Source organism: Ixodes scapularis, unplaced genomic scaffold (assembly GCF_016920785.2).
Source record: "Ixodes scapularis isolate PalLabHiFi unplaced genomic scaffold, ASM1692078v2 PGA_scaffold0__279_contigs__length_252992795, whole genome shotgun sequence".
Lineage (NCBI taxonomy): Eukaryota > Metazoa > Arthropoda > Arachnida > Ixodida > Ixodidae > Ixodes > Ixodes scapularis.
The window spans coordinates 53,209,564-53,231,659 of NW_024609835.1; the positions used below are offsets into that span (position 1 = coordinate 53,209,564).

The window sequence follows — 22,096 nt, forward strand, 5'->3', positions numbered from 1 at the left end:
ATCTCTTCGGTATATATTGAATGAACCAGCAACTATATCACGGTCATCGATTTCATCGCTTAGCCACGTCTCAGTTAATACTGTCACGTGAGGATCGTGACAAAGCATTACACTTTGAAGCTCCACAGTTTTGTTTATTATGCTTCTGGCATTAATGTTTAGAAGGCGCAAGTACTGTGGTGGAGAGTGCCGGTGATGTCACGTGCTTTCTGGTTGGTGGTGCGTAGATGAAATTTTAACCCGTGCGTTCTTGCTGTCATCCCATATAAACGTGTCGTCATCAATGCGAAGTTTATCGTTAACCATAAAGACACGCCTTCCATCAGCTTTATCACTCCTGGCACTCTCCCACAGCAGCTTACGCTTTCGAAGTGTGCAACGTGAATAGTCATTTTCAATAAAGATGTGCGTGCCTTTTAGTTTTTTAGCGTTCTTCAGAATAGCCTGCTTTTCGTTATAATCTTGGAGGTACAAAATGACCGGACGATTAGCTTTCTTTCGACCGAGTCGGTGAATTCTACCAATTGAACAACATTTCACATCAAGTTTCTTCTCAAACAGTTCCCCGACTACGTGATCTTTAAGCTGAAGGTCAGTTTCATTATTTGGCTCTGGTAATCCATAAATCACTAAATTAGAGCGACGACTACGGTCCTCAAGATCAACAAGTTTTTCAGTTTGTTGTGCTGTGTTAGTCTGGAGCAAACTTAACGTGCTGTCGAGACCATCTATTTTGGATGTAGAAGAGCTCATGAGTAGCAGGAGTCTTTCCAGCTCAGTTACTTTAGTACGAAGGGAGGCTATTACTGCATCGGAAGCAACTAGCTGTGACTTCAAGTCGTGAATACCATTAAGGATCTCAGCTTGTCCTTTGAGAATGTTACCTAACATGCAATCACTGTCGGGGCCAGGGTTTGATTCAACGTCCCCACAAAGCAGGAGCCGACAAACAAGAAAACAATCATACATGATACACATACAAGTGCCTGGGCATGGCAAAATAACAAGAAACCTATTGCTAGATCTTACTGAGCAATGTGCGTAACGAACCTGAACAACGAAAAGGACGGATTCGGTCAGCATCGTGGTTGGTTTCACTTCGCCATGCCCAATGAACTGGAAGTGCTGTAGGCCGGTGTTTATAGCTCCCGCCGAAGGTGACGTCACTGATCGCAGCGCCACGCCGATGTCGATGAGAAGATAGGGTTCCGGCAGGCGTGAAGGTACTGGCATGAGGTCAGACAAGGACGGAGATGACGAGGCAGTTGCAGGGCATCGGAGCGGCGGCGGCAGGCCAGCAGGGCTAGCGAGACCGCAGCAGAACAGGAACGCCTGAACAACGAAAAGGACGGATTCGGTCAGCATCGTGGTTGGTTTCACTTCGCCATGCCCAATGAACTGGAAGGGGGGGGGGGGGGGGGGGGGGGGGTCGTGATGTGGGGAAGGCAGGGTTAGCTTTGCCAAAAGTGCAAGCGTTGTTCCGCCCTGGGATAGGAGGAGGGGAAAAGATGGGACTTAGGTGAGTAGGGGGGGAGGGGGGGGGGAAGGCAAAATAAACCAGCAGCATTCATGTCTCAGTGAGCCAGTTAGCGAGTCCGGGCTGGGCTAGTGGCACTTAGCGGAAGAGCAGGAGGGCGTCATAGTTGCTCTGCTAGACCGGTCTCTCGTAGGAAACCCAGTAGGAGGGACTGCATGATCCGTCTTCTATGCCTGGGACCTTCAGGGAAAACAACGTCTGATGCTGTCATCGGTCGGATGTGTTGTGAGGATAGGGCGGAGAGAAACGTCCTTCGAGCTTCCTCGTGAAGAGGGCAGCCCCAGACTATGTGAACCTCGTCCTCTGTGACCGCACACCGCTGACAGAGCGGAGTGTCTCTGCGTCCAAACCGGTGGAGGAGCTTCCCTGTGTATGCGCTCCCTGTTCTAAGTCGGAAGAGCAGCGTCGCGTCGGACCGTTTTAACCCCTGGGTCAGGCAAGGTGGCCGCTTTGAGCTGCTCCAGGGGGAAATATCCGAGAAGAAAGCCTGGATGGCTTGCTGGTAGCGCTTGGGATTAGGAGGCGCCCTTAGTGTAGGAGAGAGGTCGTGGGCACGTAAGGCTATGCGGTCCACAATCTCGTTTCCGCGGAGGCCCACATGGGATGGGACCCACTGGAGCGAGATGGAGTGTCCATGTTCTTCAAGCTGGCGGACTACCCGTCTCACCTCGTTGGCAGTGGGGCATGGACCAGGTTTGTGTATGCGCTGAATTCCTCCACGTGAGTCCGTGAGGACAACGATTTGTTGTGGAGGCAGCGACTTCGTCGCAGTCAGGGCTTCTGCGATCGCCAGCAGCTCGGCGGTCGTGGACGACACCATGTGAGTAGTGCGGGCGCTCCAGTCTTTTTGTAAGTCCGGGATGTGGTAGGCTGCCGTGCTGCTTTGCCGAGACCTGTCCACCGAACCGTCCGTGTATATGTGTAGATGCCGAGGGTACCTTGCTGCTAGCTGTTCTTGTGCAGCTGCTTTGAGAACCAGAGGGGGCGTGTTGGCCTTCTTGCGGACGCCGGGTAGGAGTTCGGCTAACTGCAGGCCTGCCTCCCAAGGTGGTGTCCTGCCGTGCGGGTTGATTATCTGGGGGGGTTCCCATCCAAGTGCGGCAAGGGTCTTGGTGGCGAGGCTGAGTTTGGATTGAGTTCGGGTCCTGAGCCTCTTGATCAGGGACTGGCCAGGATGAGTCTCCCCTAGACGAATGACTTGCAGCAAAAGGCGTTGGGAGGCTTGGAGGTGCAAAGGAAGCGACCGGGCCTCCTCATACACCCTCTCGTTTTTGGCGCTTCTGGGAACGCCTAGCGATGTTCGCAGGCCCGCACGGTGTAGCCGTTCGAGTTTGTCGGCCTGACTGGGGAGGAGGTCCATGTATGGTAAGCTATACATGAGTCGGCTCACCACCAATGAAGAATGAAGGGTCAGCATGGATCGGGGAGAGTTGCCCCAGTTCTGCCCTCCGACCCGGCGCACAGCGTTCCGGGAAGAGATGGTGGAAGCCGTGACGGCCTTTATCTGGTCGTGCCACTTGCAGCGGTTCTGAAGAGTAATGCCGAGGAAGCGGTGCTTTGATACAAGGCGCAGGGGCTGCGAGTCCAGTTGGAGCTTGACCTCCCGCAACCGGCGGTTCCTTCCTGGGAAGACCATGGCTGCTGCCTTGTGACCGGAAATTGAAAGACCTTGGTTCTCGAGGAAGGCCTGGATCTTGTTTATGGCGGATTGCATTATGGCTCTCAAGGTTGGGTGTCGGAAGCCAGAGACCCAGATGCATAAGTCGTCCGCGTACATAGAAATGCTAATCAGGATCCTTGAGTTGGGAAGAGCGGCTGGGAGGCCCGCAATGGCGATGTTAAAGAGTAGAGGCGACAGGACGCTGCCCTGGGGTAGACCGCGTTGCACCGGTCTTGACTGGCTGAGTGTGTTGCTCAGTTTGACTTGGATTGATCTGTCCGAAAGAAAACCCTCGAGGAAGCCCTGAACTCTTCCCGTGATACCCCAAGAGGTTAGTTGGGCCAGGACTGATGCCGGTTCCACATTGTCGAATGCAGCCTGAATATCGAAGAATGCCGCCACGGTAGACTTACGGCTAGCTGCTGCATGCTGCACTGCACTGACAATGTCCAGGATACTGTCTTGTGCGGAGAGACGGGACCTGAACCCAGTTATATTTGACGGGAGTAGGTTGTGTTCCTCCAGCCACCAGATCAAGCGGGCGTGTACCAGCCGCTCGAAGAGCTTGGCAACGCATGAGGTGAGGGACACCGGCCGGTAGGACGATAAGTCTCCTGCTGGTTTGCCACTCTTGAGTACAGGGACCACCCATGCCAGTCGCCAAACCGCTGGAGATTCTGATGAGGCCCAGATATCATTGAACGACGAAAGAAGTTCCTGTAAACGTGAATCTGGCAGGTTCTGTAACATTTGCGTCGTGACGCCGTCTGGTCCCGGTGCCCCTCGTCTCTTGGAGGCTCTCAGTGCGGATCTCAGTTCGGATTCCGTAAAGGGGGCATCCATGCAGAAAGGTGTTTTATCCGCATGGCAGCGCGGCTTTGGCTGGGAAACGGCCGCGGCATAGAGAGTAGCAAAGTCTTCGGCCAGGGCCGCTTGTAGCTTTCCCGTGCATAGGGCCAGAGAAGCGAATGGGAGGCTGTACATTCTTTTCCCGGACAGACTGTCCATAAGCCTCCAGATACGCCGGGCTGGTGTGGTTGCATCCACCGAAGAGCAGATCAAATCCCACTGCCGCTTGAAGCATTTTTTGGCATAGCGTCGTAGGGCAGCGTCAATCCTGTTAAAGAGGGTCTTAAAGGTCACGCCACCCTTACGTTGCAGAAGTCTCTGGGCCCTCCGTCTTGCTGCACACAGGTTTAGAAGGGTCAGGTCGGGTGCAGGGAAGGATGTAGGTACGGATGCCTTGATTGTGGCTTCTTTCGCCGCGTCGCTGATGGCCTCCAGGAGGGGTCGTGTAGATCGCCCTAGGTTGTCTCGGAACCGGTCCCAGTGAATAACGGAGATCTCGTGGACCCCAGGACGTTGTAGGCCTATGATGTCGATGAAGACTGGGAAGTGATCACTGCCCATGGTGTCGGCTGCAACCCGCCAAGACAGTGGGATCTCCGGTGAATGGGCTGTGACGTCGATGGCACTGAAAGTGCAGGGTGGCCGGAAAAATGTCGGGGAGCCGTCGTTGGCCACAACAAGGTTGTGTTCTCCAAACTGTTCTGCCAGCATCCTGCCCCTTGCATCTTCTCTGGTGTCACCCCATAGAGCATGATGAGCGTTCCAGTCCCCACAGATCACAACCGGATCGGTGATCCTGGTGCGCAGGGAATCCACCAAGCCGGCGACCTCCACAGCGCCCCCTCCTGGGCGGACATAAATTGAGATAATAGTGAGGCGCCGCCCGGCGATCTCAGCACGCACCGCAACGAGGTCCCGGTTAACAGTGCAGAGGTCAGAGACATCCACGACATGGTGAGGGATAGCTTTTTGGATATAAATTGCAGCGCTGCCGTTTGGAAAGCTTGGTATGGACGGGTTTTTATAAGCAAAATACCCAGGGATGCTGCGATTTCCTGGGAGACTAGCTTCGCAAAGAGCTAAAATGGGTATCTTCCATTGTTGAAGGTAGAGGGACAACTCTGCCAGTCTGGTCAGCAGACCTGCACAGTTCCACTGTAGAGCCACAGGGGTCTGTCGTCGCCCTCTAGCAGGGGACTGATGCACTGAGGGAGGCATCAGCGGGGCTAAGGGTACCGCTGTCAGTCGAGCTTCAGAGCAGCGCCCCTATGATGCCCTCGAGCGCTTGGACGGCTTCCAGGAACTTACGGAACGAGGATGTTGGCAGGATGTGGATTAGGTCACGCACGGCGCCAAAGATCATGGTTACAATGGACTTGAAGGGATGCGGCGAGAAGGGGGCGGCGGCTTCGGTGTGGCCTGAAGATGGCGGCACAGGTGCGCCTTGTCGAGAAGCTCGGGTGTCGCGGCCTTTGGATGGTTTCGAGCTTTTGACAGTTTCTGCCCAGGTCTGTTTTACCGTGGTGCTGGAGGCTGAGAGGCTGGTGCCGGGAGTGGCATCGGTTTCTTGGCAGGTAGGGGATGATACCGCCGGTGCATGAGTGTCAGTCGGGGAAGGCCGCGCGTCTTGGGGTACATTCTTGTCTGAGGAGGTGCTACCCTGCTCACTGCGTGAATTCTTGTCTGACTTGGCTGACGAGGAGTTGCGGAGTGCTTCGCGAGCATCCCGGAACGTTGCGTTGTTTTCTGAGCGGTAACGCGAGATGGCGACCTCTCGACGTCGGGTTGGGCAGGACGAGGACGTGGCCTCATGGCTCTGACGACAGTTGATGCACTTTGGTTCGGGTGATTCGCACCCGCCGTCGTGTGAGGCGCCGCATCGTGCGCATGGCTGGGGACGATTGCAGACCGCGGATATATGGCCGTAACGGAGGCACCGCCGACACTGCAGGGCTTTTACCTTGAAAGGCAGGACCGGAGTTCGAACTAGTCCGTAGAGGAGGGAGTCGGGCCGCGTCTTCCCGAGGAAGACAATCTTCACGAGTTTAGACTTCTCCCCAAGTCGCCGCACGTCCCAGATCTTGACTGGAGCCCGTATCTGGTTCCGGATGTCAGCGTCAGAAAGGCCGAGTTCCACGTCCCTGATAAGCCCGATGCAGGTGTTCGGGGGACTGGGGAGGAATGCTCGGACAGGAGTGGTGCAAAGTACCTTGAGGTCCAGGAGTACTCCCTTGAGCTTGGGTGTCCGTGCTTCGACCGCGATTAAGTTCCTTGCCTTGTTGACGCGGACTTCTTTGACGGCACCTGGCGCAGCACATTCGACGTATTCTGTAAGCTTGGATGGACTGAGCGACGCAACCGAGTCGGAGTTGGTGGGGGCGAACAAGACGGTGAACCCCTCTTCAAGTAGCCTGTGGCTAGTAGTCCCGGACGTGCCCGAGCCGCCACTTTTCCGTCGGCGCTTTTTGCCTCGCGATTCGGTCCAGTCTTGGGACCCTTCAGAGTCGTCCATATCGGAGATGCCTTCCTTGAAGGTAGAGTCGTCCTCCGAAGATTCGGCTACCTCATGAGCTTGTCGGGGAGACGGACGAGTCCCCGACGGCACGTGCTCCGGCTCCAGGTGGTAGGTGGGCCTGTCAACTTGGGATGAAGGTTGGCCAGCAGACATTCCGTCGTCGGCAAGGGGCTGAGGTTGGCTCTGCACGAGCCCCCCGCGGCGCCTGCTTGCGGTAGACCGGGCCACCGGGCGATGTTCGGCGTCTCCCAGAAGGCCCCAGAAAAAAAGGCTGAAGTTCAACGCTCGTACTGGCGAGGTTTTCGGCGTTAGATGTGACAGCAGGAACAACACAGCGTGCTTCGAGATGACAGCGGACGCAGCTCAGCGGCTACCGTCCACTTCGGACGCCGAAGAAAGAATCTGAACTGGAAGTGCTGTAGGCCGGTGTTTATAGCTCCCGCCGAAGGTGACGTCACTGATCGCAGCGCCACGCCGATGTCGATGAGAAGATAGGGTTCCGGCAGGCGTGAAGGTACTGGCATGAGGTCAGACAAGGACGGAGATGACGAGGCAGTTGCAGGGCATCGGAGCGGCGGCGGCAGGCCAGCAGGGCTAGCGAGACCGCAGCAGAACAGGAACGTTTGAACAACGAAAAGGACGGATTCGGTCAGCATCGTGGTTGGTTTCACTTCGCCATGCCCAATGAACTGGAAGTGCTGTAGGCCGGTGTTTATAGCTCCCGCCGAAGGTGACGTCACTGATCGCAGCGCCACGCCGATGTCGATGAGAAGATAGGGTTCCGGCAGGCGTGAAGGTACTGGCATGAGGTCAGACAAGGACGGAGATGACGAGGCAGTTGCAGGGCATCGGAGCGGCGGCGGCAGGCCAGCAGGCCTAGCGAGACCGCAGCAGAACAGGAACGCCTGAACAACGAAAAGGACGGATTCGGTCAGCATCGTGGTTGGTTTCACTTCGCCATGCCCAATGAGCCTGTACATCATAGCTGGGCGGGAAAGAAATAAAAAGGGGATGAATCATATTTATTTTTATTGAAGTCTGATTTCTCTTATATAGATTAGCGTTGTAAGATTTAAATAAAACACGTTATCTTAAAATTATGATTTCTGCTATTGAACTCGGGCAAATTCTGCTGATTTGCGCAAGAACACTTTTTTCGAGCGCAATGTGGTGATTTGGTTTTAAAATAGAAGCAGCAAGCTCGTTTAAGACACAAGGAATATGAAAAAACAGTTAAAGTACAGGCGAGCTGGTGGATATTTACCATGATGGAACTTAACCAGAGACTGGGGTAGAAACAGAAACTTAAAAGTAGAAGGACAGAGACAAGTGAAGAAGACGTTCTCTTCTTCACTTGTCTCTGTCCCTTCTACTTTTAAGTTTCTGTTTCTACCCCAGTCTCGGGTTAAGTTCCATCATGACAAGGAATATACTGGCCGATGCAAGATCACATTTAGATTTAAAACTCGCTATGTATATCTGTGACTGTCAATCCCTCTCTTTACCGGTTTGCGTGTTTGTGAGCGTGCGCACACTTCTTGTGTGTTTCCTTTCTGCGCATTTTAATTTGCTTGCATTGAATACCACGGAACTGAACGAATGAAGTTAAAGGTAGAAACAAAGCTCACCTGTATAATTTGCTCAGAGAAATACCTTATTTCGCTTATCTTGAGCCTCACAAAAATTTGTTTTCGCTTGTTTTTTTTTTTAATAAATACACAATTAATTCGCATGAAAAACATCAAGTTACAAAAATTATAGTAAAAATATATTTTTTTTAGTAAAGGTATGAATTAAATCATCGCAGTAAAGCTTGAGTACGTTTTCATATAACGATTTACATTAAGATTTATACCATTTTGATTTGTACTTTCTAACGTGGTTCGAACGACCCTCTGCAGAAATTTGAAGATAAAGTATAGCCGCAAGTTCACAAAAACAACAAGTTTGCGGTGTTCGGCAGTTTCGAACATACGCTGAGTCGTAGGTTTCGTTCACAGCGATGAACCAACAGCGACGGCAGATTCACTAGGAAACTCGTACGTCTTGCGTTTTATTCACCTCCTGGCCACCAAACAAATTAATAGCAGTGAAGAGCAAACACGAGTCACCAGAAGTCATATTCATATTCTTCTCCATGTCCGATTGTTTCATCGCAAGTGACACCAACCATTCAACTTCTTGATTTCGTTGCCACGGTTGCCGTGATGACATTGCTGTTCATGTATTGCAGCAGGAGCCCCTTCCAGGGCTATACGCTCGCGCTTCTATCCTTTACTGCAACCCCCTTTTGAAAACGTGAGGCATATATACGCGAATTAATATACAAACTACGCAAACTTCACCATGGTGGTGATATTTCGATGTTTCTCGGGCATATGGCGGGCATTTGAGCGCAACAAATGCTACAAGAGTCATCTGCTTTGATCGGGCTGCCGAGTGGTGGCCGTTAGTTGGTGGAACGACGTCTCATTGACAGTTTCTTTTATATACTGCCACGTTTCATTGAGAGTTCGTTTTGTCGAAGGACGTTGTTTCGTTTTGTCGAAAGCGTTTGTCCGTGAACATCGCCATTGTCACCTGCATCCGCAGGAAGCCTAGCTTGCCTAACCCTTTGCGGTCCACGCGGACTGGGGCAAGTCCGGGACAATGATTATATTAAAGATTTCCCAAGCGAAGCGACCGGTGCCCGCGCGTAGTACGAACTAAAGCTGTGGTGCGCACAATTGGGAAGTCTAGAATTAGGGCTCTCGCATATTCGTTTTTGCGCTATCGGAACCGCCTCGGGGGGGGGGGGGGGGGGGGGGGGGGGGGGGAGGGAGTGAGTTTGCTTTAGTTCCGGCAGTCTTCAAGCAAACGAAATGAAGCCAGTAATTCAACCCAATTCATTTACGCCCAAGTCCACTAGAGCGACAAACCGAAACAAACGATAGCGACCAACCTCAAACACATGCAGCAAGCTCGCAATGCTACATATGGCAGGCGTTTAGTCGTTCGGTGCTCGCGAAGCAAGTACATGTGATTGCTAGCCATTCAAAGATACTGTCGCGTGCATGATGCTCGTATTTGAGCATAGCCTCCTTAATTCTACAGAGTATGTCAAATCGCGAAATAATCTGGTTTCAGGCTTGTACCTGTCGTTTGTTTTTGTTTGTCGCTCTAGTGGGACTCCGGCATTAGAAGAAAGTAATACGTTTTTGGACGAAACATTGCAATTGCATGTGTCCCCAAAACAACCCAGTGCCGACGAAACGTATATCCATCAAACGTTGTCCACGAAACGTGCTTTGACAAAACGATATGAACCCCTGCCGAGCACCTGCGTTTGTGCTTAAAAAGAGTAGCTCGTAAATGTAAATGATGTTGTCTGCCAAGAAAAATTGGGACGTTGTAAAATCGCGCCGCGAAAATTCGCGGTCAGCGCGCGCTTTGTGGCAATCCCTTGAACACGTGGATTTTTTTCCAGTAACCCAGTGTTGGACAACTTCTGCGTGTTTTATTGCAAGTAATCAGAACACAGCTTACACCACGCCTGAAGCCAATAAAAATACTAATAAACTTCATGCATTACAGCCTGAGCAGTACCAGTAGAAGCGCTGTAGAAGCGCACGAGTGTGTAAAATGTATCGATTTTCCAGTCTTTATCAGCGCGCTCGATATGTATATTTACACCATACTTGAAGTTATGTCACACTCCACCCTTCGCCTATGTTTTTTTTTAATTTGCACACCACTGGTTGATCTGTACAGGTCATCAAATTAACACCGCGGCATTGCTTTCCTGGTGTGCGTCTTGGCGATGCACATGCGTGATCATGTGTGTGCCTCTTCATTAGCTCAGGAAACGACTCTGGGCGATTTTTTCGTTTTAGCTCGTACTGTAGGCAACTTCTCCCATTGAACGAGAACTGGTGCAGCTGGGCTGCGTTCCGCAAAAAGCTTGCGCATAGAGAAACAAGTGAATGGCCAGCGATGGGAATCCCCTTCGAAAGAAACATTGCAAGGTGTATCGGGCGCGATGAGTGCCTTGCTCGCACGTATGTCGCCGGACACTCATCGCGACAACACACCAAAGAAAAAGAGAAACAACGCCTTCCAGGAGGAAAGTGAAGAAGCCTCAGTTTCCTGCCACGCGTCACTTTATCGTGCCAATCGCATATAGGTGATGTGCGTCCCAGACACCTCAACGTCGTGTGAGCGTCTCTTCGGGGCAGCAGGCATGATTCTGAACAAGTAATCTCGCTTATGCTGGAAAATGCGGTCGAACTTCGTCGTTCAGGCCTGGAGCAAAGATATGTGAGTCTTTGAATCGTTTAAATATATGCATCCTAAATGTAAAATGTCCTTTGCGCCGTGTACCAGTGTCTTCAAATGCAAGACGAGTTGTTGCCAATATTTTTAATATATTATTTATAAAAAATCAACACAACCAAATACTCAATTAAGTAATCAATTAAAGGGTGGCGATTAATCGGGTTGAACATTTTCATTTACGCCCAGCCCTAGTAAAGACAGCATTGTGTGATTTCCACTTTGATGAAGGCGTCTTAAACGACAGGAACGAGTCATTTGGCCAACTCTGTCTGGTCTTTTGCGTGTCAGCTTGCGCAATGAGTAACAGCGAATCACAATTCGAAAGGGCAGATGCCCCCAATTTTTAAACGCGTTATTGGCCAGTGGCACGGAATGCGACCGTGCCATCTTCGTTTGAGTTGTATGCCACATTTATCACTTGTATTGTTGTCGCGCTATCTCTGTCCTTGTTTTCGCCAAGGTTGCTGCGAGAGGAACTGACGGAAATACATGAATTAACCTTGGAATTTTTTATCAAAGCTTGAAATTCAAAAGCTCCTGGGTAAAAACAACTGTGATTTTTTTTAAATTTATTTAACGCTAACTCAAGGCATAGCAAAGATCCCCCTCGCAGTGTGCTTGCGCAGCTGGCGTAAATATTTTGCTTCATCGCAAGCAGGTTTTCTACATGGGACTGAAGCCTCTTTTCACGTTGCAGTAACTTGCCGGCCGCAGCTGAAGCGGAATGAGCCGGCAGCAAACTTTATTCGTGTGTAACGAAGCCGCATGATTTTCCCAGAGATACCATGTCAGGATCTAACATAATAAAACAACAGTTAGAAAAACAAACACTAGAACTACGAAACAGGGTGCAGAAAAATCAAGATGATTTATGCAGTGATTTATGTCATAATTTAAATCTTGAAATATGTCACCGTTTACTGTGATGATATAAATTAAATCGTTCAAGCAGAAATAACCCCCAAATTACATTTTATTCACTGTTTTTCCATCACTTGAGGCTTTTAATTTACATTTCTTTTGTATTAAAATCAGATATTCAAGCGGACAACTGTTTTCAGCAAATCAGACTGTCGAGTTTTCTTTCTACGCTGAAATTCGTTTCTAAGTTACGACCTGTACTACTGCAAGCAAATCAAAGCGCGAAAGAAAGCAACGAATAAAGCAAAAGAAAAATGAATGTCATGGGAACAAATTCAAACCCAAAAGAAAAAATAAGCAGAAGTTTTCCCCTAACTAAATAAATGAGCTGCTTCTGTACTAGTATGAAAGGTTTATACATAGAGAAGGTTGTTTTAATATTTCGTTTCAAGTTTTAATGTACACAAATTCTTTTTTCGTATTGTTTATTGTGGTCGAACGAATTCATAATCAATCTGCCTTGTTTTAAATATACATTTCGTAATAATGAATCACTTTCTTCGAGCTAGAGTAATTTAAATGGAAAACAAATCTGAATTTAATCAAATGAATCTGAATAGTTTAATTTTAGAAATTGCAATTTTTTTCACCCTGCCACAAAAGAGACGCTTATGACAGGACCACAACTGAACTTGGAACCGAAATGTGTTAATGGAAAAGGAAACAAAGCAAATAAGTAAAACCTGCGTTCCTTTCGTGAATCTCACTTTTTATAGCTGTTATTCCTTCCATGTGATTCCTATTGCCAATTCACTCACGCATACACTCAGATCTTGTTAGGGCTTTTATTCGCAATAAATTCAACTTACTGACATGTTGGCTCGTTGGTACAAGTTGGTACGAACTGTATCCATTTTGTTTAAAGTATTTCCAGCTGTAAATACATTTGAGGGTTTGTTTTCTCGTCAGCTCATACAATTATGGCACGGGTCTCATTTTTTATATCACCGGAGAAAAGTTATGTAAAGCCCATATCCTTGGGATGAGCACTCAGCAATGTATGAACGCTGTAGCTAATCCTTTTTTCGATTCGTTATAAACCTAGCAGCGTCGAAAAGTCTGCATTACTGTCGTTTTACTATTGTGCTTTGCACAGCCTTCAATTGAAGACTAATGCATGCACGTTACGTGCTACAAATTGTGTACGAAATATTAAAACTTACATTAAAAGATAATTTAGAAAAAAGGTACGAAACCTGCCAAAAAGACACGCTCTAAGGGAACGCTCACACAAATTTGTAAAGAAACTAACAAATACTCAATATAAATATCAAATATATACCGAGTGTTTTTTTTTTTACACTAACAGATTTGTTTCAGATCTGTGAGTGTCACAGATTTGATTTTTTTGAAGAAAGCCGTGAAAGTTACACCTGTGCGATTTGTCCAGGTCAGTTATACGGTCATGATGACATAGCATAGGGGGTTAATCGTAACACTCAGTCGGCTAATTAATTACAATTCGCTAATTAACTTTTTAGATAAAGAAAATAGACGTATGGTTCCAATTAAAACTTGCAAAATATGCGCTCCGATAATAAATTGAAACCTAGAAACGCGTCCAAATTGAGCGTTTTTACGGAACGCCGTAATTTACTGCCCCTGCAATGTACACTCTAAAAAAAAAAGGAGTCGACAAGTGTCGACTCGACTCTTTCTGGAGAGTATCTGGGTTGTCGCAAACCACACTCTCTATTGAGAGTAACGGTTACTCTTCAACGACGAGAGTCAGTTTAACTCTGCCATGCGAGTGTTCACTTAACTCTTCTATAAAGAGTCATGCCAATACTTTTGCCAGAGTCAGCACTACTCTTTCGATGTGTAAGTGTGAGAGTTAATTTCACTCCTTTGTGTAGAGTAACTATAACTCCATAAAAAGTGTTGTCTAAACTCTTTGACGAGAATTAATATCACTCCTTTGTGTAGAGTGACTATAACTCTACCAAAAGTATTGCCTAAACTCCTTGTTAACGAGTTAAGGAGGCTCTCCAAGCAGAGTTACCTTCACTCCTTCATGTAGAGTAACTTCAACTCTGTATTCAAGAGTTACGCGTACTCACCAGGAAGGGTTACCTTCACTCCATCGTGTAGAGTAACTACAGCTCCATTAGAAGTGTGGCCTAAACTCTGTACTGAAGAGTTAGACATACTCTCCCTGAAGAGTTGATTTCACTTTTTTGTGTAGAGTAATGAGAACTCCATTAAAAGTGTTGTCTAAACTCTGTGTAAAGAGTTAAAAAAAACTCTCCAGGAGGAGATGATTTCACTTGTTTGCGCAGAGTAACTACAACTCCATTAGAAGTGTTGCTTAAACTCTGTATTAAAGAATTAAGCATGCTCTCTAGGAAGAGTTGTGATGACCATTTTGAGGAGAGTAAATAAAACTCCATTAGAAGTGTTGCCTACACTTCATACTAAAGAGTTAAGTATGCTCTCTAGCGAGAGTTAATGTCAAATAACAGCACACTTGAGCAGTTTGTGTGACCCCTTTTCGAAGAGTGCTTAACTCTTTAATAGAGTCAATTACTCTCCACAAAGAATTGTGTAAAGTACACCCCCGTGTGCCTAAACTCTGTATAAAATAATTAAACACACTTTTCAGGAAGGGGTCCCACAAACTGCACTCAATTATACTCTTATATGTTGTTTTTGTTGTGTTGTTGAGTGCAAGTTAACCCAGTAAAAAGTAACAGAAACGCCTGAAAAGAAAATTAGAAGAACAGAAGTGTAAATTTGGCTGTTTGTTAATAAAAAGTTTGCTAAAAAAAAAGTAAAAAAGAAAAAAGAAAAAAAACTACTGGCAATCAGCATTTCTAGCCAGTTAAAGTGCGACCACTGTACTTTTCTTTTTGCAATTATTTTATGAATGTCAATACCTCTCTTGATTTCAATGTAATGTGGAATGCTTTTGGCCTTATTGCAGGAGTTGTTGCATACAACTAGGGACAACTCAAGTATTTTGCAATGAACAGTAGCCCTAAAATCTAAAATCGGCTATGTACATGTTTACAAGATGGTTGCATAGGAAATGTGGAACGGCACATAGATAATGAGCCTGTACAGAGGCTACAGGTCTTCATGAAAAGTCAGCATGGAAAGAATAAAAACAGTAGAAAAAAGCTTAATAAACCAAGACTTTAATTTCAGCACATGGCAAAAAAACCAAAACTGGCACCTGAATTCCCTGTGGCTAAAAGTTTCTAACTTTGATATCAGATCCAAAGCCAGGACGGACCTTATCTTGTACTTCAAACCAATGAAGTGCCCAATCACTGCGAGTGACCGGCTTGCTTTTTGACGGTAAGATATGTCGTGGACCCAGTGCAGTGCAAGAACGAGCACAGCACGAGCCACAATATCCGTCACCTCAAAGAAGTGGTCCTCCGACACCAGAGTTATGGCACTTGAGTCCTCTTCATCACTGCGCATCACCGGGCAGGTCGATCCGTCGTGCCACTCCTCCTGTGAAGAATGAATGCATAAATGTAAAGTCAGAAATATTAAAAAAGAGTAAGCTTGCTAAGTGCCCTTAGTTAATACCAGTGCACTCATTTGCAAGACAATAGATCATTTTCGAAAATCCCAGGAGCCATTCATAGAATATACTTGAATAGTTGGCTGGGACTTGCATTTTTGCCGATTGAACAAGAGTCCGAACCGAACACTTAGGCAGCACTCATGGCTAGCTCACTCAGCCGCAACCATCCAAAACCATTAGTACCCCTTCTGACATGAACACCTAAAAGAAAAATAATCCACATCTCTCTCCCTCTCTCTCTATTTTTTCCTTTGTATGCAATGGCAGCCGTAAGTGGTTGCATTTATTTATGGCATCCCCAAGCTAGCACCCCCTGCCAGTGGCATCGGGACAAGGGTGCAAGGGGAGGGGGCAGTTGCCCCCCCCCCCCCCTTTTTCCTGACATTTGAAACAATTATAGCAAATAATATGGGAGAGGGGGACAGGGTTTAGCTTCCCTGCACATCACCCCTCCACCTTCCAAACGGTAGCAATTCAGCTGGCCTCTGCCCACAGTGGTAAAAGACATAGCTCTATATTTATACAGACTTTCCCGAAGGGTAGGATGAATGCAATTTCTTAACATCTGGATTTGTCCAAGTAGACTCGTTCAAGTTTTTATAGATTATTTAGTGTGAACAATCTATTGTGGTGGTTCAGTGCTGACTGCCGTATATTATAATTTATTTTACAACTTTACAAAAAAAAAAAAAAAGCTAGCGAATGCATGTAACATCTCAGTTTGGGGAGAGTTTGGGGAAAGTAATTTCAACTCTACAAGGAGCTAATTTGCCATAAAGTACATTTTAACCTTAAAAAAAAAAAATTATACATACTAAAATGCACAAATTCTAAATATATATATATAAAAGTACCCCAACCCAAGAACACACAGGTTTTGATTCGCAAGAGTTAAAATAATTGATAAATGTGCCACATGTCAAAACAAAGAATGCATCGTGGCATGCCTAAGCTCCGCCACAACCGACACTACTAGATAGTCAGCAAGCTGTTCATGTGTGCCACTTCATCATGCAGCTAGCTGCACAATAGATGTGGGCTCTAAATTTCTCGTTGCATGTGAATGAACTGGTTGCACCACTCTGAATGCATTGCATTGCAAGGTTGAATTTAGAGCTCTTTTTTTCTTTTTTTCAAATAGTAGGAAGGTGAATCATAAATTGCTTAGGCCTAACCTTGCAACATCATAGTGACCCTTAACCCTTCATCTAACCTTGAAGAGGCTTTGAAAAAAAAATATATATATATATATTTTATGCAGTTTGGTTGGGACACGCGTGTCAAAAAATAAATTTTATGCGAAAAAAAATAAAAACTTTTAGAGCAATATTGACGGCAAAAGATTGATTTGAAATTATGCGGGCAAAGTCCATGACATCGCAGCATGGTCATTTGCTCTTTCCACCTCAACGTGAAGGCGAAGCCGATCCACCTCTCCTCCACACGCCCGAATGCCAAGAGAAAAGCAGTTGAAACGAGGTGACTATTGACTTAGTTGCAAGGCACCTCGCGCCATCAATATTTCTCTAAAATAAAAAATTTTTTTCACTTCAATTTTCTTTGACACGCGTGCCCCAACCAGATTTAAAAAAAAAAAACATTTTTTTTCCTTTTACCGGTTTTTAAGAACTGATAATTACAACCTCGCCATTTAAGTTCACACCTATATTTTTATGTTGATTTGAAAACAAACAAAAAAATGTTTTAAGGCTTACGGTATTTGCGGCACAGAAATATGTAGTCATAAATGTACCCATATTGCCTCCATATCATTTACAAGTTAAAAATCAAACCGCTGGCCTTCCTCTTCAGCTCACTAGCGTCAAATGTACTACTAAATTAAGTCGAATAAATACCCTGTTATAGGAAAGAACATGACATTTGAATGAATCAAGAATTTAAAATAAATCAGTCATATAAAAAGAAATCGTCGACTAAAGACAATTACTGGCAAATACATTCACATATCGCAGTGACGTAACTGACACTCCACTCGCACCCAACAAGCCGAATCTTGGCAAATAAGGACTAACTCAACGCTCTGTGGCATTCGGCTTTGGACCTACTGGGAGGACTTTACTACAGCACACATCTACCGCCAAGAAGACAGCCATATTTTAACAGCAAAAATGAAATAAACATGACTTCGAACACAAAAGTAACCAATCATAACGTCTTTCATGAACTATTAGAATAAAAAGCACTTACAAATAGCGCTGTACAGGGCCTTTCGCCGTGGATTACACGCTGGACTTGTCAGATTCCCGGTCCAGAGTTAGACACAATCCAAGCTCATCGGATCCTGACAAAAAGTACATTCACTGTAAAAACAAATTCCGTCAAATGAATAGAAATTGCCAGCTAATTTTTGATGCCGGTACAATTACCGTTGTCTTCCATCATGGTCACAGCATTAACTATGTCTTACGTGCATGAGAGTAATGAGGCCCTACGGTTTTCCCCGTAACTTGACCCGTAGAAGCATGGCAGAAAACTGTAACTCTCAGTCACTGTACCGCACGTGATGCACGGATACGGGAATTGTTCCGGCATCAAAAATTAGCTGCCATGTTTTCCGTAAGAGGGAGCGCTCCTCCAAGCCCCATAGAGAATACACGCGATTTTCTGCCATTTTACGAAAATTCTCATTTAATAACCGTTACACCGATTTTTTCAAACTTTTTTGCTATAAAAAGATTGATTCTTCGTCCAAATATCCCACCGAGCATATTTTTCATAAAAAAATTTATTATATTTTATATTAAATCGTGAAATCGGTCGGAATTGGCTGTTTTGACATGTTTACGTTAGAACGCGTTTTTAAAAACCTGTGAATTTTTAACTACAAATGTGTCTGGTGGGATATCTGCGGAATTTAACACGGAATTCAATTATATTAAAATTATAGCTGTAAGTACATCCGTTCTTTAACTACATCGAAAAAACTCAACCAAGGTGTTGTGGCTTGTTTTCCTCGTTTGGACGGTCAAGACTAGTTCGACGAGCGCCGCGTGAGGGCGCCACCATTTCGCCACGCACGCTGCTCTGATTTTGTATTACTCCGCGCGCATGCGCTCTTCAGTAACGCGCTTGTGGTGGTCCAGAGACGGCAAGACCCGTCCAGACAGAGTAGTTTTGTTTCTCGGGGTGGGATGTCAGGCGGATAGCTGTGCGTGTTTTCATAACTAGAAAGGTCGTCCTCGCAGCTATGGGTCCAAAGAGGTATAAATATGGCAAGCGAAAGGTCTCGAAGTCGCAAATAGAGTTTGCACGTAAGCGACCCTCTGCTGAAACTACGGATGGTGAGGTTTCAGGTGAGGTTGAGTCATTGTGTCGTCGCGCTGCGAGAACGAATTGACTCGGGGTGTTGAAGATGCCGCTTGGGAAGCCATGCAACAGGCCGGAGTGGAAGAAGCGAGGCGCGCGAAGGAATCTGGCGAGATCGATGCCGAAGGCTATCCGCTTGTTACCGTCGTTGCAGACTGTGCGTGATCAAAGCGATCGTACAGGCACAAGACCGACGCTCCTTCTGGTACGGTAAGTACTACATTTCTTCCTCTAAAAGGGGCGCGAATTTTGATCGTAGATATAATATACATTTCTTTAGAGTGCGTTCGAAAGAAATCCGAAGCATGTTTTTCTCGCCACGAAAATACATTAGTCTCTGTCGCTAGGCTACATTTGGGAGGACGCTGAGCATTTGTCAATGCGTAGTTTATTTTTATGGTGAGATGACCGTGGTTAGAATCCCTCTCTGTTGTATGTGTATTTCTGTGAATGCAAGATTTGTTTCGGCAACTGGGGTGACGATTTCTCACGAAGCACTGGAAACAGTTATGCTTTTTGTGTGCCTGTTTTAGTGACCGCTGTTTTATGTACTATACATTCCGAATATACTCGGTGCCATGCAGTCAGTTCGTCAGACGACGTTTTAGGCAGCTCGTTTCTTCGAAGCTGCACTTTTTTAAGGATAAATCGTTCCATCGGAAATAGCCGGCGTTCGTTTCATCGATACACCTTGTGACGTTTCGTCTAGTTTTTCTATTATGTGCGTGCTCGCGCTTGCGAACGTAATTGCGCGTCCGTGTCTGCTTGCGTGTGCGCCTGCATGAGCGAGGATGCTTATGTGCGTGCCCCCCGTGCACATGCGTGTTTTCATGTTTACGCGTGAGTATATATACCCGCGTATCTGTGTGCGTGTTATACGTGCATCTGCGTGCGTGTTTGCACGCGTGGGCGTTTGCCTGCTCATAAGTGCGCGTGCCTGTGCGAGTGCGCGCGTGCACGTGCGTTGTAATTCGTGCGTACGTGTGCGCGGGTGTGCTTGTGCGTGTGTACGTGAATTTGCATCCGTGCCTGCGCGTGCATCCGCGTATCTGTGTTCGCGCATGCGTATGCGTGCCTAATTCGTGCGTGTTTGAGTGGGCGCATGCATACTTGGGCGTACGTGTGCCCAAGTACGCACGTTGTCGGACTTGCGGGAAAGGTTCGAGAAGCTCGAACCTGGTCGAACTCGAACGTCGGCTGGTTCGCGACACCTTTAATACTCACGTTGCGGACGGTTGGTGATTGGCCGCTGATAACTTCACCGTAACTTTTTGCTTTATGTTTAGCGCCATTTTTTATATTTCTATTCGTGCGATTGTAATCTTTTGCGATTAAACTCTCTGTACCCTTTCCTTGTGACCTATGAAACGATCTCGAACGCCTCGAACAACAGCGACGCTTGCGTTCGTTCTCGGGGCTAGTAGGCAAGTAGGTTACAAGTATTTATATGACGTCAGACTGCCTTTTGATGCCGAGTCACAACACAGAAGTATGGCCACCGAAGGCAAAAAGAAGTTATCCCATTGGCGAGTTTGCTTTGTCTTTCAATTTTCACAACTCTCCCGAATCAGTTTTGCTTTATCGTTTGGTGGTCATGTTTGTGGGCGATGACTCAGCACGTGACTAGACCCTATAACCGTTCATGGTGTTTTTCTCTGTTTTTATTTTTTAGATTGAACGATTCTGCTGCAGTGTGGAACGAACTACACGAAAGTGCTCAACCTTCTACGAAGTCTTCCGAGGAGCAGAACGTGTGGGGATCAGGACTATTGGAAGATATGTTCTCAAGTCATGAAAAACTGCCCGGTCGCCAATCATTACAAATTGTCTATGAAATACTATAAGAAACAATCAGTGTCGTGAAAAATTGTATAAAAATACTTTGTTGTGCAGTGCTGGTGGCTAGTTGTGATGAAGTAACGAAGGTATATGCCGGTAGTTTGTCATGTATGTATTCGATTATGTATTTATTTTTAAAGTACCTAATATACAGTGTTGTTTTTACTTAACTGGAACGTGTTTTTCTTTTAAAAGAGGGGGAGGCATTTACCTTAGTGCCGTATTCACTGTGCCTTTAGGGGGCTCGGCGAACACTACATGGGAGATCATTGTAGTGATAAGCTGGGTGGGTAAATAACTAAAGTCTGCTAATCAAGTTTCCCACGAGCGGGTTTATAGCTCGTGTTGCAATTATATATTTAAAGTCATTAGACGGTAAATAAATTTGGACGTATTGCTAAAACCCAAAGGGATTTTAAGTATCTAGGTTTTCAGTTTTTTTATGGCCAAAACATAATTGGCTCGTTTGGCCACGGGAATCGCAGTACCGCTATTTCTGCATAGTTGAATAAAGCAATCGCTCGCTAACACATCGTACAAAATAAATAGCGTGTTAATTGCAAACACAATGTTTATAGTGAGAAATAATATTCCGGAGCGCCTCTCGCGGCACAGATCATTTGATAGTGTTTTATCAATGCCATTTATGTAATACAGTATCGCGAGAAATATATTGTATAATTAAAAAAAATATTTATTATATATTGACAGTGCTACTGGCGAACTCTCCACGCCGGTCCACTTGTAAAGACGGATTTTGAAGTAATGTCTTGTGATTGTCTTTGTCGCCTCGTGTCCCATGTGTTTGTAGTTGACAAGTGTTTATTTGAATCCACGGTCAGTGCATTCAACCGTACGTTCAGTGCAGTTTCGCTTATTTTGCTCGAATTATTAAATTTGCATTTGTTTTAATTTTCTTCCCTTTAGTTGTGTCTGTGCGCCGCTGTTTTTACTCACATGAACACATATACAGGGTGATCCTCGAATCAGCCGGGACCCCTTCAGCCGTCGCCGCGGACCACAGTTTGAGAACCGCTGAACTAAGATGTGCTAAATATCTCGAGTTAATTCCGTGATTCGTCATGTTGCAACTGCTGTTTTAGAGACAATTAATATGGGCGGCTTTATCTTGGTAGTGTACTTTGAAACGAGTTTAAATTTATCCTACTCGGAATTCGTTTTATCGTTTGGAAGAGCAAGGCTGATGGATTTTTACGACTCGTTAGATCATGAATGAACTGGCTTAGAAATAATTACTGAACAGTGAGAGCGTCTCGTGAATTGGACTATTGGGGAGCGGATCGAAATATAGGGGCCGCTTTGTCTAGATTGTTGTCCACACAGTTGGGTGTTTATTTTGAGAGCAAACACGTTGGTTATGCTCTGCAAGAGCCAGATGGGCTCTGCAAGAGCCAGACGAAGATTAAACATTGCGACGGCAAGGACGCAAGCCCCGCGTCGCCGTACGTGACGACGGACGACGTTCTTTCCCACGAACAACGGCAGTGCATCTTCAAACCGAGAGTACTGCGCGTGGTTGCCCGACCGATCCTCGCTTCAAACAACGTGCCCATTCGCGGAGCGAGTTTCTTGGCC

General features: G+C 46.4%; 2 protein-coding genes across 2 annotated transcripts; both read right to left on the bottom strand.

Moving 5' to 3' along the window:
* Positions 1-1,651: 1,651 nt before the first annotated feature.
* LOC115331806 lies at positions 1,652-4,757 on the bottom strand. The gene is made up of 3 exons (XM_040214264.1): positions 4,352-4,757; positions 2,205-3,658; positions 1,652-1,717 (listed from the first exon to the last, which is right to left on the bottom strand). The coding sequence occupies exons 1-3, from the start codon at positions 4,755-4,757 to the stop codon at positions 1,652-1,654; spliced, it is 1,926 nt and encodes a 641-aa protein (XP_040070198.1).
* A 527-nt stretch (positions 4,758-5,284) lies between these two features.
* On the bottom strand, positions 5,285-6,755 carry LOC115321266. Its single transcript, XM_029981488.2, has one exon. The coding sequence runs from the start codon at positions 6,712-6,714 to the stop codon at positions 5,299-5,301; it is 1,416 nt and encodes a 471-aa protein (XP_029837348.2). The 5' UTR covers positions 6,715-6,755; the 3' UTR covers positions 5,285-5,298.
* Positions 6,756-22,096: the final 15,341 nt, after the last annotated feature.